The 17,501-nt window shown below is 43.2% G+C and overlaps 1 protein-coding gene across 10 annotated transcripts in view; it reads left to right on the forward strand.

Moving 5' to 3' along the window:
- Positions 1–17,501, forward strand: part of NHSL1 (NHS like 1) — a 409,363-nt gene that overhangs the window by 372,996 nt on the left and 18,866 nt on the right. For all 10 annotated transcript variants that reach the window (XM_069234321.1, XM_069234322.1, XM_069234320.1 and 7 more), the window contains one exon: positions 15,504–15,696. In XM_069234321.1, coding sequence (XP_069090422.1) covers positions 15,504–15,696 — 193 coding nt within the window. The remainder of the gene's footprint in view (positions 1–15,503; positions 15,697–17,501) is intronic.

Raw genomic sequence — 17,501 nt, forward strand, 5'->3', positions numbered from 1 at the left:
TCTTAGCTGCCTTGGAACTGATAATTGTACCAGTTTCTCTGATAACTTTCTGTATTTGGCTTGTGCTTGTTATGACTAGACATGCTTGATTTGGTTGTGAATAAAGAAAAGCAGATGTGATCTGGTTGCACATTTGCATGCATCTGCTATAGTTTTGGTCTTGGGGGTGTTTATGCCAATTTGCAGGATAACTATTGATTATGTCAGCATTTAGCATTTACAGCTACTCCATTTAATATGTGAATGTCCTAAAAATCTGTGAAATAATCTTTTACTGTTGGGCAGCAGTCTTTAAGATCACACACTCTTAAGCCTTGTGCATCTTTTACACAGCATCAACTTGCAAGGGCAAGCATCAAGTTCTGGAGACCGCAGTGAAAGCTAAGAGAACTTAGCTTTCATGGATGGAGGGAAAATACCCTCCATCATAACAACCCATCCCTTTGAGGCTCTCCTTCTTTCATGGGTTTGGCAAAGTAGCAAGGCGACTTTTGATGAGGCTTAGTGGTTGCTGGCGACACCTGTGGAAAACTGAATTTGTTGCAATGTAGCCAGATGGTTGAGTCCTGCTTGTGAGATTCTGGACTTGAGGGGGTTTGCTTTGTTAGAGGACAGGTAATATAAGGCTGCATACCACCAGTGACAGCCACTTTGTGTTGAAAATAGAGGGTATGTCCAAGTTTTGTAAAGACGGATGTGTTAGTTGGATCTGAAGAAATTATTTGGATTCGGTCACAGACAGATTTAGTTGTATGTTGGCATACCTGTTACTCAAAATGCGTATCATATACTTAGAGTGCACGTTGGTCAGCCCCTTGCTAAATGATTGGGTGGTTTTATTGTGTATCTGGTGTCTAGATTCAATGGCTTTCCTCCTGATTTCCCATGTGTTTGTCCCGCCCAGGAGCCTTTCGGTCTGTGTTGCGACTGGATTAGTTGTTTCATTTCACTGCTGGCTTGTGGGGACTCTTTTTTTTTTGTTTCTTCATATATCCGCACTCCATGGAAATGCACATGTTTCCTTGTCCCTCTCCTCCACTTAACTTATTCACTTTGTTAATGAGTTCCCAGCAGCTAAAAAGTACTACTGGGCTCTTTTGAGCTTCATTTTGCTCCCTGATTTCTTTCTATTTTTTTGAGAGCTCAGGAGCTTAGACAGGAGCGCTTTTTGTTTTCTTTTGCTTTACTTTTAATTTACTTCTATAAATTGGCTGTCAGCCATTTTAGAACGGTACATAAGAATGGGTGCACTTTGTTTTGACAGACGCAGTAGCTGGGTTAATAGAAAACCCATTGCAAGACCGTCATGTGTGCCTTTCTGTTCGAATGGCCAGAAGCATTGTCAGTTTTTAGCTCTGCCTTTTGGAACCAAGCCCTCTTTGCCAGTGCTTGTGTTTTACGTTAGGGCTCCGGTGTAATGACCAGAAGTGTTTTTGTGCGACCCCCCTTTCATAAGAATTTTGGGAGTGATTGTCATACAGTGCACGCTATTTAGGTCTTATGCAAGGCCTTATTTTTTTTTTAACCTAACACTGGGCTTAGATGCTGCCCATTAGATGCTGGCTTCATCGACACTCATCTGGTTTTATTTTTTATTCTTCTGCTTCTGTAGGCTTTCCTTCCTCTTCTTCCGTTTGTACCTCACCTGATGCTTGGATGCCTTACTTTGTCCTTCCAGTACTTTCTTTTTCAGGCACTATTTTCTTTCTTTAAATTTAAGCACACTATGAGAATACATGTGTTTTCTGGCTGTCTTCCTCATGTACCTCTCCTTCCTCCATTATATCCCATTACTGTCCCGCCCACCCTGCATCTTGTGTGCTTCTGCCAGCCCCTCACGGCCACCTTCTGTTGTCTTTGTGCTTCCCTCAGCCCCTCCTGCTCACCTTTCGTTGTCTTTGTGCTTCCTCTGCACCTCCTGACCACTCTCTGTTGTCTGTAATCTTGCCCCAGCCCCTCCCACCCTTTTTGTTCCTGTGCTCCCCATCCCCTCTTCCCTGTCCTCTCTCCAGCCCTGTGTCCGTTTCTCCTGCCTCCGTCTGTACATCGTTCCTCCACCTACTCCGCTCCAGCGGACAGGGAACGGATTGTGGGATGTGGCAATTTAGAGGGGGGAATAGCCTGAGAGGAGGAAACTGATTTTAAGCCCCACTGTTTAAATGCGTGGCTAAAAATCATTACCAAAGCGCTCATAGACGAGACCTATTGCCTTTACCAATCCTTGTTTAAATATGGTGCATGTAGAGGGCACTGGATTGTGAGGCTGGTGGCATCCTCCTTCTCACCCGACCCTGGTCATGCTGGGGTCTGTTGCGGAAGTTGGGGTTTAACTGGTAATCCGACAGATGGTGGGGGTGTTGAATGTGCTGTAATTACCTCAGGATTTACCAGGACAGCTTATACTCATCAGGATTTCTCCATTAGTGGAATTGCAGCCTGTCTCCTCCTCCATGGCGAGCCGTTGCCCTGACCTGCACTCGCGCGGCTCTCGGCAACCTAGCGAGCAGTGAGTGCACTGCACGAGGTGGCTGCTGCCCCCGCAACACTGACAGCACCGAAAATGTGTCTCAAGAACAACTGTCACAGGGAAGCACTTTTTTTAAAACATTTTTTTTTTTTGTTTTTTGTTTTGTTTGCAAGCTATTGAAGTTTACCTACCAATTTTGCAATATTTTACCCCCTGCATGATAGCACCCGAAAGTCTTCCAGCTCTTTGTATTGTTAATTTCGGAGGATAAAATATATGTTCATATATGTAGACCTGTTTAGTCAAAAGACTCCCTGAAGCAAACTCAAATTTCAGCACATTTGCCATTGGACATTGAGGTTCTGTTGCAGAGAGATACCCAAGTTATGGGGAGCAGCACACAAATGGGGAACCGTATTCCAAATGATGTCTGGAGGATTTGATGGTTCATCCATGATCCCTAGCACACCCCATGTTCCACTTGAAGCGCTTTGTTTATGGGTTATACCCCAGGATCCAGGTGCAAGCTGCAGTAGTCAGTCTCTGCCATTTCCAGAGGCTTCACCTTACCTCATGAAATTACTGTGGGTTTTATCTCGAATCTCTGAAGTATAAAAGTGGGTGTCCTACATTAGGAATATGCTTTTAATCAGTCACAGAAGCAGTGGTGGTCAGCCTATTAGCTCACTACCAAGCTGGACAGCTCCTTCACACAGCCCCATTTCTTATAGCACCCTTTTTTGGGAAAGAACTTCTAAGATCTCTGGGTTTGTTGCTCATATAAAGTGATAAGTGGAGCTCGGGCCCTGCGCAAGTGCAACCCTCGCTGCTTGCATGTGCTGTCTGACTTACCTCCTTAAAATAAAATAAATAAAAGCTCTCTGTCCCCCACCGGTGATGCCCGATTTCACTGCCTATACCTTGCTCTACTTGGATACTCCTCCCTTGACCCGTCACTCTCCACCACCAACTTGGACTGTAAGGCTTAACCTACAAATTTGTATTCACGTTTTTAATGAATAATATATATCCAAAACATGCTTTCATACATACCTACACTGCTGCTTGAGGATGGAGGCTCAGGTATTTGTAATCCAAAAATGGCTTTGTTTGTCTGCTCACACACTTAAAAAGTCCCCTGCTTTAGTGCAAGAGAGGGGGGGAAATTGAGTCCTCACAGTTTTTTTTGTTAATAATTCTCCTTCTGCTCTGCCCTGAGATACTGGCTTGCATTAATTTTTAGGTCGAGTATACCAGCGCGCAAGCGCTGATTTCCTGACGTGTTGGTATGTATATGAGCTTCTAACCACGCCCACCACAACGACCATCACTATCACTTGTTCATGGGCTTTCCTTTCAAAGATCCTTTGTTTTCATTGGTAACTGCTTTAATTTTGTCCCTCCTTAGGGCGGTTTTGTTACCACCTTAAACATCGACCCTGTTACATGGATAATGGCACATTTGCCTATAACTTTGGCTCCGAGCTAACTTCTTTTTCCTTTTGTCGCTATCCTTCGCGCTCACGGGAGGGCTTGGAATCGGCTCGCTTATGTCAACTGTTTTGCTTTTTATTTTCAGTTTGTGTGGCAAGAAAACTCCCGTAAGAAATGTACAACGTTAATATCTCTAACCCGAGCAAACGCGAGACCTGTTGCATTGCAAATGCTTGTTGCTTATCTGTTGTTCCTTTTAAAGTGTCCTATAACTCTTTGTTATTGCACTGGTACCTTTCTCTAAGCAGGTACTGAGTCAGCGTTGTCATCTTGGTTTGCTGATGTACTTAGCTGACTCACAGCATATAGTGGTACGAGTCACTGGTTCCAGGTTGTTAGTACATAAACTGTCCTGTATAGTTCATTCGAATATAGAGCTGCCCCTTAGCAGCACAGTGATTTGCAAGGAAGCATAGCAGTCTTCCTAAAGTTGAAATGTTGTCCAAACCTAGCAAATCCAAGTTGGAGCTCTGACCACAGTTGACACCTAGTTAATAGGACTATTCAATCAGCAAGTGCTCACTTAGGTCTCTTATACTAGGTTTATCTCTGGTTAGTGGAGGGGGATCGCTGTAAATTTGGCTAAATTGCTGACAACATTAAAAAAGAGGTGGTACAACGAAGAAACAGAAGGTGATGGGAGGATGCTTGTAATAAGTCTAACCACTGGCAATTGCTCGGAGTAGCATTCCAACCCACTGTTCCCTCTCTGAATCGGACACAAGCTAGTGTAGAGTGTAACTTTGTTCTAGTGGCACAGTGAGCAAAGGACCCACATCTGTGCATACCCATGGCTACTTTTAGGACTACCCAAGAGGACCTGGCTTGATAGTTTGGGATGAAATGTTATCATGAGGGGCAGGGTCAAGTCTAATTTGCATATAGCTGGGTCCAAACTGAGGTGCGTGGTGAGCAAAAGAACGATGGGTTGGGATGCTACCCTGAGAGATTGCCTGTGGTTAGACAAATTGCAAGCATTCCTCCCATACTTTTGTGTATTTGATTTGGAAAAGAGGGACAAAAACAACATGATACATGCATTACAGGCTGCAGGACGGAATTCACCCGGAAGAGATTCTGTAATATGTTCCAGCTGCCTCTTGAATAACGGTCTGCCTAGGAGTGGAGCTAGTTTTAACAGTGTGTAATGCTGAACCCTCTCTGTGGCTTCATATGTGTGGCTACATGTGCCTATGACCACAGTCGTGTGCTTGAAGGTCTACATTGTGTTTGCTTGTTCGTCCTCCTCTATCTCTTCCTGTCCTTCCTACAATGTACTCTTGATAGCTAAGAAAGCACGTAAACACCATTAATCCAGTTTTTATATATTTGGTATGCCTGTCCTATGCCTTGTAAACAGAACTCGCTTTCGGTGCTAATTACTGGATTATTTGCTTCATCAACAGTTTTTTGTACAAATGCTAGTTTATCTTTAATTAGGTGTGTTTTTGTGGTCACAACAGTTTAAAAATATACTAATTATTTTGGATACAACAGACAAGCTGACTAGCCCTTTTAACTGTAAAACACAAACAGGAAAATAAAATAAACCAATAAATAAAAAGAGAGTACTTTCATTTTCCTGATCCTTAACATAAACGTGTGCTCAAAGGAACATCTTCTCATAGTCTTGTTGTTTATAAATTTAGCGACTGGACAATAGTGGACGACATTTAAAAGTGATTCATTGTGCCTTGGCACATCATTCACACCTTGGCATTTACGCTATCTTTCAGAATTGTTATTTTCTCCCTGCGGGTTGAGGCTGCTGGCACCCTACATCTAGGCCTAGCCTGCACCACAAGGAGGTCATCCCGACAGCAAGGGGCATCTTCCTTGACGCATCACCATCCAGTTTACCCTTAACAGAAGTAAAAACCAGAAAGTTGATGGTCGCACAGTACTCATCAGTGGTAAAAAATATTTTGGAGGTGTGACGCCCCTACAGCCATGCTTTAGTCACCCTCTTTTCTTACAAGGCTACCATTCTATGTCACGTGAAAAACCAGGAGTGGAATTACAGTGTCAATGATGATATGGGATTAGGGTGCTACCCTAGCCTGGTCAGCTCTGAGAAAGCACAAATTACTTCACTTACCTCCTTGTGTAGAACATGTATTTTCACAGCTGGTACACTAAAACATTTTCACTTTTAAAAATGGTTTGACCGCTTAGAGCACAAAATAAAGTGTTTTTTTAAAAGACCTACTTTTTCCATCATTTGGTGATGAAGGCTTTAAATTTTGATTTTACTGAGTATTGCAAACACGCCAATAGCAGTCTGCAGAAAAGTGCACATAAAGTACAGAGCAAGAATTAAACATTGTTAACAGTACAGAGGCTAGGTCATAGTAGTGTTTCATTAATTTAATTTTTTTGCTTAAAATCACCTTTGTGAGCACAGCGGCAGACAGGAGCAGAACTGGCCCCTGCTGCCCCTCACGTCATGAGTGAAAGTGCCTAATGTTTAGCCTACTGCCCATTGTGCAGGCAACACTGGATACTGCATGCTCTTGTGACTCTGTGGTGTTTTCTGGTGTGCTTACTTTTTCTTCCTCACCCTCTTTTCTTGTCTCCTCCTGCAGCCTGCCTTCTTAGGCTGCCTTGCTCGGTCTTGCATTAGTGTCTGCTGTAACTTGGTTCCGTGGAGCCTCCAGGTACCCAGCCCACGAAGGGGCTCATCCAGCTGTCACGTATTCAGCTTGATGTCATGATAGCTCTAGAACCTCTGCAGTCCACTCCAGTCCCTGGACCCTTCCATCTATTGCGCTTGCTTTTCGGCTTGTTGATGAAGATTACCGTATGAGAGCTCTGTGTGGTGAACCGCGCCAGCCTGATGTGCTAGCATTCTGCCTCCTAACCCCAAATCTCCCTTAACTTAGTGCTAACAGTTTAGACTCACCATCTAAAGGCGAATCCTGCTTTCCTCACCCTGTAATGCAAGCTTTCTGTACTCAGTGCTATAGAGGTGGGTCTCCTTGCTCATGCGCAGCTGTGGGTCTGAGCCCCAAGATGCTTTGCAAAACATCAGAAAAACTTCACGGTAACCAAAATTCCTAAAAGAGCCAAGGAATCACTAAGGGAACTACTAACCACACTCCTACTCTTTCTACACCTCCTGATCAGACCCTGGACAAAGGCAACTCGCTTCCTCTGGCTTTGAGCCCTCAAGTGGGGACCTGCCCCAGGGGCGAAGGAATGCCCCTTGAACTGCCTTACGGACACAGTCTAGAACGATCATGCCAGCCAAACTGGGGAAGCTCCACCCACTCTTCCCGGCACACACTTTGATTGACCCCAGGCATCTCCTGCTTCTGAGGCAGGGAAAACTATCCACACTGCCCGACATTCACTTGCATAGAGATTGGGCATGCAGGGTTTTCTAGGCAGGTCATCCACTTGGCTGGAGGGTGGTCCTGGTGAATGCTCTTGTAGTGCTTTTAGAGAAGGGTCTGGCCCAGCTGGGAGTTGCTGCTGATTGCTTATGGCTTGGGCACTCGTCAGGGGAATATTCTGTCTAGTGTGTCAGTTGAAGTTGGAACTTACACTAGGTAATAAGGTCCGCCAGATAATGTACCGATGCAGAGATCTCCGGAGTAACGTTCAGAATGTGTAGATGGTGCCGCCCCAACCTCGCCCCCACCCATGGTAATTGACACATGCGTCGCCGATATTGATAATCCTGACAGGTATTTCCAGTGTTTAAGAGCTTGGTAGCCAGCATGAGAAGATATAGAAGAGATGTCCAATTTTAAAATAAATACCCTGTGGTTTGAATTGGATGCTATGAAACATAACAACCTTGAGACTTTTGGCCACTTGGTTCGCTCAGTGTATTATTCAGGAATATATTGAAAGCTAATGTCTTGTGGTAGGATATAGATGTGTATACTTAGTGAATAATGGCCTTCTCCCTGTGAATCCAAGTACACACCGAGTTTTCTAAAATGAAGACATGTTCTATATTTCTAAAAAGATCTATTTTTGTGGCTAACCCGGGCCTCTGTGATGGCTGCCACTGTTCAGAATGACCGCATAGTTCTCCATTTTGAGGATATTGGGGCGTCAAGCAGTTCAAAACTGGATTATTGGAAAGCAACATATTCAGGCCTTCTGCCATTTCAAGTGCTTCAGGCCATACAGAATGCAGGGGTTTAGCCTGAATTTCGGTCGCCAAGTACGATTCATAATTTTCGGTTGCTGACGACTCTGGGCCTAATTTAGATTTTGTAAATTTACAAACTGTTCTAACTTTACATGCTGGTATCATGCCTAGCTCAGTTTTTACAGAACTATTAAAACTTCTACACTTTCATATTTTTTGAAGGTTTAGGCATTCCTGTAGTTTAAGAATGAATTGAATTTAACCTGGCAGCATATACATTCAGGAGGTTTTTGACTTTTTTCTAATTCTTTTCGCATTTTGATTTCGGAAAAGTTTTTAGAACTGCTTTCATGGCAATTTTAAATATACTATTTGAGTTTGTTCGTGCAGCGCACAACCATAATGCAGCCTTCAAATAAACCTCAATATACACCACGAAAATGTTTAAATGGCAACTGATGCACACATACTTAATGTCATATTTATGTCTGCATTTATGTGGATTATACCTCCCTAACTTGATTCAGATGCTCAGTGCAGTTTATCAAGTGCTGTCAGGAGGCACAATACCGTGACTGGTTGTCCTCAACCCTTCAACCTATTTTACTCCAGTACTCCAAGTGCCACATTGTGATTATAACTCAAGATTGTGCTTTAAAGTTGAATTTCATAGAAAGTCCATATTTTAAATTTAAAAAAAAACTCGCTAAAAACTGCAACAAATGAGAAATGCAGAAAATGAGCTAATCCCCGTTTTTTATTGATACACAATGTCAGTATTGTGAATTCTAAACAGCGCAGTAAAATAATACCTTTAGTACATATGTGGAAACTCTAGTAATTTGTTAAGATTTAACTAAACTGCAGTTTGTTCAGATTCTACAAAACTCAGCTAAAGCTATTGGCCCGGGGTCTCTGTAAGTAGGCAGTCACTCCACTAGTGCCTGTCCAGAAGGCTGTGATTATTTAAGACCTGGGGCCTTACTTTTAAGAGAGTTTGTCTCTAGCGGTCAGTGTCTTTTCAGTCGGAGCCCAGTGGTAAGGTACAGGTATGATCCTGTTCCGATATAGCTGTTTAGCTATGAAAAATAGACACGCCCTGCTTCCTTCCAGATGTAAACATTGTAGCAGAATGATTAGCTCTTAAAGTGGCAACCTTCTGAAAGGTTCTTCAAGCGAAGTTTGCAGCCGCCAACTGTACTTGACTTTTGTGCCATTTCTTAAGTCTTTTTTTGCTTACTTTTTACAATTTTATCATTTTTCCAGTTCACGATGATACAGCTGTTACCGGTCATTGCGCCTTTATGCAATTTGATTTAAATTCTATGGTATAAAGACACTGTAGAAATACTATATAGGCCTGTGCTCCCCACTCATACTGATGGATAGCAGGTTCCAGCTTCCTCTGCGGATGAGGCTTTTAGTGGGCTGAGGTGTAGCATGACTGGTGTGTTTGCAGAACTTGTGGGGTTTACTTTTTTGTCACAGTGGCATGCAAAAAGCCTTTTCTGTGTGTTTTAATATCCACTGGGATTTCCACTTACTTTTAGCAGCTGGGCATTACCAATCTAGCGGTTAGGCCATGCGCTTTAGCGGGACAGACCAGGGTACGAAGGCAAAGATTTGTGCAACTAACTCGTAGGCTCATCCCGGATGCACACTATTTCTTCCAGACAGCCTGTTATGTGTGTGCTCTCCAAATTACCAGACCTCTCCACTCACCCCTTCTGGATAAAAAGGTATGCTAAGTCCAACAAGTGAGGCTTACAGTATCCTGTAGGGTGACTGTTGGTGAGTACAGGTGGGGCCCAAATGTAAAGTGTTATGTTGTAATCCGGCTCAGACACCGCTGAAGTGCTTAGCATAGCCTCCTCTGCGTGAAGATCTGTGCCGGGTTACAATACGCTGGGGCACAGCAGCTCTTTTCGTTATCCGCATAACTGTCCGTTGCCTGCTTGTCTGGGCAATTAATGTGAAAAAGAGGTGCACTTTTCTAATGGATTCTCTGCGACTGGTCACCCTGCACAAGTCCCTAAAGGCCCCTGGCCGACAGCTGCGACGCGGGCTACGGTACGGTTTCACAATGACACTTATTGATTCTGACAGCATTAGACCAGCCAAGGCTAAAGTAGGTTAGTGGGGCTTATTGTCACCAGCTTCCAGACACAAAGGCATCCAAGGACTTCCTTTTGAAGCTTCCCGAAGCCTGATAGACCCCATTTGTGGGAGGCTTTCAGCCTGTAGCTTTTCATTACATTGAAGCTGTTTGTACATTATTGTAGCATTGCAAGTGTGGTTTCCCAGCTTTTGCCTTTACACAGTTCTTGCCAGTGCTGCTATTGTTGATAGTAAACTCACTCCATGGATTTTCAGGAAGACCAGACTGGTTGAAAATTTGTAAGCACCATGGACTTGATTATTAGCGACATAATCAATGTGGCTACAGGTTTTTATGATGATTAGATCGCTGATTGGGGAAGTGTGTTCCTGGTCGATCGACACGGCAAGGCTTCCAAGATGTCTATTTTTATCAGAGATGTTAGTCTGGGAGCATTGCATAGAGCTGTTAAAACTAGAGGTGGCAAGATCCTTCCTGTGAGCCAGGCAACACGTGTGCTATTAACCTCTACCCTCCGCCGAGAGCCTTCTAAGTAGCTCCTGCAACAAAATCCTACTGGAGTCACGATAGCCTGCCACCGTCTCAGAGAGCACTTGCAGAGTAGACCGCTAATTCCATTTTCACTACAACTATTTTCTCCTCCAGCCACTTACAACAAAGTTTTGAACAGGAGTGTATTGTTCATTTCGATATCTTTCACCCACTCCACAGTATAGCCTCTTTGGAACTCTTTCCATGTGGCTTGACCATTGCCTTTCACAGAAGTGTGCAGGAACTCAGCGGGCTCTAAGCTCCAGTATATTTACGTGGCAAAGTAGCATCCGATAGGGAGGTGAGCTGCTTCTCTGGATCTGCCCCACACACCGAGTATTTGGAAAACTGCACCTTGTTTTACCTTGGACTCGTGTGACAAGTGGCATTTGAAGCAGGAAGCTACTCTTTCAATCTGTTGGCATTTCTATATATATTTGATATATATTTGTTGTTGATTTGTGTTTTTGTAAAGCTTACATCGTTACCTTTAATGCCAAAGTCTGATTATCAAGTATTTGAATAGCAGTTGAGCGATTATTTTTGCTTTCTGGTCCTCCTGAGACTAGAATGCTCTGTTGTGACTGCCTCACACATTATTCAGATCTGGGCTTACCAACGTATCCATGTGCATCTACACTGCTAGATTTGTTTTATAGCCGAAGAGAAGAGGGCCATGAATGGGACCCCGAAGCTATCTTTAGTCTTTGTATTGAGTGCATATCCGTATTGTTTGTGGGTGTATTGTTTGTGCGTAGGTATTGTGTGGGAGTCGCATGTGGTATCATGGATAGTGATTGCAATATCCCTGGGGCTGATGCAGCTTTGTTTCAATCAATGCAATCTCGTGTGTCAGGCAGCATGCTCTCTCGCTTTGGTCACAGTGCTCGGGGCTGGAATCTGTCACATCCCAGTGTATCCCTGACGTTGATCCGCGGTTTCCTAGCAAGAACATTTAAGGAGCAGTCATGCTTCCAGTCTACTTGATAGCCTTTTCCAGTAGTGTTGATCTAAGAAGTGCTGTTTCTTCCTCTTTTGAGGGTAGGCTGTGGCCCTTGAACAATTTCATCTAGCATTCCTACAAAGCAAGAGCCATTTCATGTTTGATCAAGTGCATTCCACTTTCATCTCAACATTGCTGCAGTTCTTCTTGATCTGATCTTAGGGCCACTTTGCTCTCATCTGTCTATTACATAGGGCATTGCCAGTCACCACTCCAAAATGTGCACCATTCTCCTGTCTCCTCACTCACTCCATTGACCTGGTTCTGATATCTGCGACATGCTTGGACATTCTTCTCTTACTGCTTTAAGCCCTAGACATTTGAGGAAACTGTACGTCAGGACCATGGTTTCCAACACACATTCCCTTGAGTTATGTTTTCAGCCACTGGTCCATGTTTCTATACCTGCTCCTGTACCTCAGATATGCTCAATTGTTAATATACTTAACGGAGACAGTGCTCAAGGAAGTGCACAGTCTGAGCTACTTTCGATTTGCAAAATTGGCAAGAAGGCAGCACTGGTCCTGCTGTCTTTCTCTGCTTCACTTGACTGGTCCTCCTGGGCTGTTAAGGCTTCTGTGGAAACAGTGTGGGGCAGTAGGGTGCAGTGTTATGCCTGAACCATGTGATCCTGCAAGGGCAGACTCAGTGTGTAGTTCTGGATCAAAATCACTTACCTGTGGCATGTTTTGAAGCCTGACAGTTCAGGTTCGACTGTTTTCATTGGAAGAGGACCAGGTGTGATCTGCATATGGTGGGTCCTTGTCTAGCGTTGAATGGGGCAAAATAACAATGGACTGGGATATGCCCCTAGTAATTACCAGTTGCTGGGATTAATGCAAGGATTTCATATATCACAGTTGTCTTTTTCAAAGTGAGGTACCCTAAATGCAATGGGTAGGTCCAGATGCGGGTTCAGTGCTCATCATGCCAAAGGAGTTCGGCTGCAATTCACAGATGAGACCCAACAAGGCTGAACTCGGGCTGTGGTTGCTCGTGTCCCCCTCTACAGGAGGCTGGTCCTGAAAGTCAGGTTGGACTGTTGCCGTTGAAGCGGGTCAAGTTAAATTTACATATGCAATGGATCTTGTTTGGCGTGCTATACCCAGGAGATTTATGAAGACCAGCTGACCTCCCCATTTTATAGCCTGTCAACTTTGTGCAGCAAATTCTCAGGATCGGGCCACTGATGACAGGCACTGGTTTTGAAATTCCATGCCCGCCATTCAGAGGGGAGTATCTGTTACATGCCTTTATATGAATGAATCTAGGAGCAAACCATAGCAAGTTAGAATATAATCAAAAGTGAGCTATGTGAAGATCTTACTGACACACCTAATGACTCCATAAGTCTTCTCCCAGCTTGGGGTGTACAGAATTTCAGTTATGCCCTGAAAGGTTTAAAAAGTTAACCAAACTTCACAAAGATTTAAAAGTTTGCTTTGGAGAACTTTGCCTACTAAGGACAATTTGTGTCAAAATGTTTACTGAAGAACTTTACTTTTTTGCAAAGTAATTCCTCCTGCTTATGGGTATAACTGCTCTGCAAAACCGAATTTTCTGTGATTTTTTTTTTTTATTCCTACAAGGATACATTTGTAAGCTCAGCAAAACTCCAGAAAAGTTTGAAAAAACCTTTGCGAAGGTTGCCAAAAAAATCGTTGCATGTTTGCACACCCCTACTCTTAAGGCAATTCTTCAACTGCACATTCATCCTACAGTCAAGAAAGTAAAAACACTGCTATCCTCCAAGCACTGGCAGATCGTCCTGTCTTGAATCGTACTACTCACTTTACGGGATCATCCGCAAAACCGACCTTCCAAGTCTGAAAGTTTGTAGAGATTTCAGAAGCAAGAAATCAGATCTTGTATCAAGCATTGGGATCCAATCTCCTTTTTTAATACAGTGTTTAATTTATATATCTAGATATCATCCACAAAAGCATTAAGCATGCAGAATAACTCTTCTCCGACAAACAAACTGATTCTGGTGGCCAAATATTAACTTGCATGGCTGCAGTTACGAACTGCACAGCCTGTGTTAGTTCTTGTCCCTGACTCCCACCACCCAATCCAGCTGCTTAAGAAGATGCTGGAAAATACAGAAGCGTTTAAGTTCCATATGTTCTAACTTTAAAACTTTAAGCTAAGAAAAGTCTGAGATTTACCTTATACCAGAACACCAAACCCTGACATTGTAGAGGCTCCTCTTTCATGTCACGACCATGCAGTGGCTATAATCATTCAGTTCCTGGAACCCACTGAAATAAACAGGAATATATGTGGAATATGACTTCACATCCTGGATTTTTGCATCCACCATTTTCACACTACCCTATATCTGTAGGTGAAAACTCCCTTAGTCAAACACTCGCAATCTCCCTACCTACCAAAGGTGAAAATTAAACATCTCCACTGAGGAAACTGGGTAACCTTAAATTGTTGAAATTTGTTTGATAGTTCTTATCCAGTGGGCAACATTTGTAAATGCCTTGGACATCATATGTAACAGTCTTTTTTTCCTCCCTACACAATGAGCCCTCTGAAACATGTAAGTGGGAGTATGAATAATAGATTGTCCACGTAAGACTGCCTCGTCTGACCTTCATCTTTTTTAAAAATTGGCATGTTACAAGAAAGCTGAAATCTAATTAGTTGCTGCAAAGGATTGTTTTAAAATCTTTCCTGAAGATTCCAAGTATTTTTATCCTTATTACGTAGGGGCAGTGAATTCCATATCAATGCACCAGCTACTAAGAATCTGTGGTCTCTTACTCACTGGTGTGGAGATCTTGGAATGTGGAGAATATCCCGGCTGCTTGATCTTAAATTGCAAGAAGGAACTGAGCTTGCCTTGAAACCATGATGTGCTGCCTAGAACCTGCCAACAGTGCTTCTGTAGTTAGTTATGTGGTAAAACTCACCAGTATGTTGCTGCTGTTCAGGTCTCCTAACATAGATTCTCCCCTTGGTAAACTGTCCTAGCAACCAGTTGTCTATGGTATGCAATTTATTATACACTTCTCACACCTGAAAGCATTGTAATCAGATTGAATATGCCTCTTAAATAGTACCAGATGGCAACTTTATTCCTGGCTTAGTGAATACAGTTCTGAGATTTGGGCTCAGCTATAGTTCTTTTAGGTCAGTCTGAGTGTAAAACACCTCTGATTTTATTTCATCGCTTCTGCCATTCTGCTGTAATGTTACATTGCAAAAGAATGCCTGGTACGGCACACTGTGTACTCTATAGTTCGTGTTCCAATATGTGGTAAAGTTGGGTCTTTCGGCCTCCTGTATATACATTTTTCTTTAAGTGTGGACACATTTGGGCCTTGACTCTTTGAAACAACATTGAGTGAGAGAATTTGCTCGGTATGGAGTGGATGGTGCAACTACACAACAAAGCCTTTACACTTTACTCACTAGTGTAACTCACACATGACCCTTGTCTGGTCGCAAATCAAAGCAAAAGACCCCCAGCATAAGTATTGCTTTTTCTATGGAATTTCCTAGTACAGGAGCTGCCTCTAAAGGCCACAACCCCAGACACAGAACTGCAGTATTGCATGAGGCACATAATTTGCCCTCATCACAACATACATTGCATAACAATTGGGCTTTGCCGAGTTAGCTTGTCTCCTTGCCCACCATTTATTTTTAATCTGCCTGCTTTTTTTTGCTAGATTCAAACCTTGTCACCAGCTCCCACGTGCCATCTGTCAGGATGTTGGAGTTATGTTTACTGACCTGCTTTCCTCGTGCTTTATTTCCCCCTTTTTAGAGCTCGGTTTCTTCTGCAGAAGAGGAAAACCTTCTTGGGATCAAGCGACCAAAAACTCCAGTGCCTGATGAACTTGCCGACATCCATACCCAGACCAACTGGACCAAGTCGCTACCCTTGCCGACACCAGAGGAGAAAATGCGCCAGCAGGCCCAGGCAGTCCTCACCGATGTGGTCCCTATCAATGTGACTGGTATGTGGCCGTGCGAGGCCAAAGTAACATAGAATTGAGGGGCTCAGGAATAGAGTCTGATCTAGGGGAACTGTGGTAGTACATGTGTAAGGGAGCATCCATATCCGTAATCAGTAGAAACATTACAAGAGAAGTCCCTTGTCTTTAATTATTTCTTATGGACCAATTTTGTGATGTTAGATCAGTTGTTAGAAATACCCTCAAGAAAAGATAATGCAATACGTTTCGAATGGCCACTTTTCATAAACGTGTTTTGTGATTCCATTATGACATCTCTAAATTCGATACCTGAATCTCTTTGGTAGTAATGCCTACCACATAGGGCATTATTGATGGCAGTGCCCCAAAATTAACTATACAGACTTACTGCCATGTAACATTTGACCAGAGTTATGTTCTTTACTAAGACTTTACTATGGGAAATGACCGAAAGACTATGAAATGATTAAAGGGCATCGGTGCCCCTAGCAGTGTTGCTTTCATCACCTGTCTGGATGCATGGGCGGCCCCTTGTGAGCTATTTATTGAGGCCGAGAGCAAAGCCAGTTCTTCTTTTGCATATTCCTCCATCTTGCCCCACATGGATATTGTCAACTCAAAATATGCAATGATTCAAGCATTCCGTAATTCGACTTTCATTTACCCCTTCAGTTAATTTCTGTTTTTTTTTTTATTCACTTTGTGCCTGTAATATCACACAAGGATGTGGAGGAACATAAACACATCAATTTACAAGCTACATTAGTACACACGTGGAGAAGATGAAAGCTTTCTGTAGTCCTTTTTTCTTGTTACTTTTTGGGAGGCATCCTGCAGTGGGGGAAGTGAACCATTTGAAGTAACGGGAGGCCTATAACAGATCTACCCTCAGAATTGAGTGAACCCCACCACTGGCTGGATGGTGCATGGCTCATCATGTGGTTTCATTTGTGACTAATCCAATGGCTGCCTCATTTTCATTTGTGGATACTAATAATGTTGTCATGTTCATTTTTTAACCATACTTTCAGTTGCCTGTGTTAATTTTATTACCTTCACTCGAGAATCCTGCAGAACTATATAGTTTCATGGGAAGACTGATGGGACTGCATATCGATAATGCAATGTACATACACATTAACATACTTGCGTGACCTAGGTTTGTGCTAATGCTTGCCAGTCCTTCTTGGTCCAGTGGTAAACAGATATGTTCAGTGTTTAATTCTGAAACCTCACAGATCAGCAGTGGCGAAGGTATTTGTAGGAATCCTGCTTCTTTATTGGTTCTTTGTGTGACACTGAACATTACTCTGTCTCTTAGCTCCAGGTCAGTTTCTGTGATCTGAGCCAGCCCACCACAGAGGCCCAGCAGTGAATTCCATCAAGGCCATTTTGCTCTGTACTGGATTTGCACATACACCCAGAGCCAATAATAGAGTGCAGGCAATTCTGTTTCAATTAGAGAGAATTAAACAGTACTACCCCAGTAAAAGCGGTAGTAGACACAAACTGAGAGTTCCGAAGTCAGGCTATAATGTAAACACAAAAGCAAAAGTTTTGCTTGCACATGCATTTCGCTAGCGAGACGCTTTAGGAATTAATAAGGGCTCAGAGCCCCGTCCACTTCACGTCAGTGTCTTTCATTGGTTCGTGGGCTTGCCTGTTAGAATCTGCTGGATTTCATTTGTGGAAGGCACGCATACGTCATGCGTTTTCCGGTGGTTAGCCCTCCTTGAGCGCATCAACCAAGTACAGAAAGCATACGAGGCTCTCTGTTTTCTGTCCGGTTCGTGGACTACTTTTTCTCTATTTTCGCAGGGCGATCT

Source organism: Pleurodeles waltl, chromosome 5 (genome assembly GCF_031143425.1).
Source record: "Pleurodeles waltl isolate 20211129_DDA chromosome 5, aPleWal1.hap1.20221129, whole genome shotgun sequence".
NCBI classification, from domain to species: domain Eukaryota; kingdom Metazoa; phylum Chordata; class Amphibia; order Caudata; family Salamandridae; genus Pleurodeles; species Pleurodeles waltl.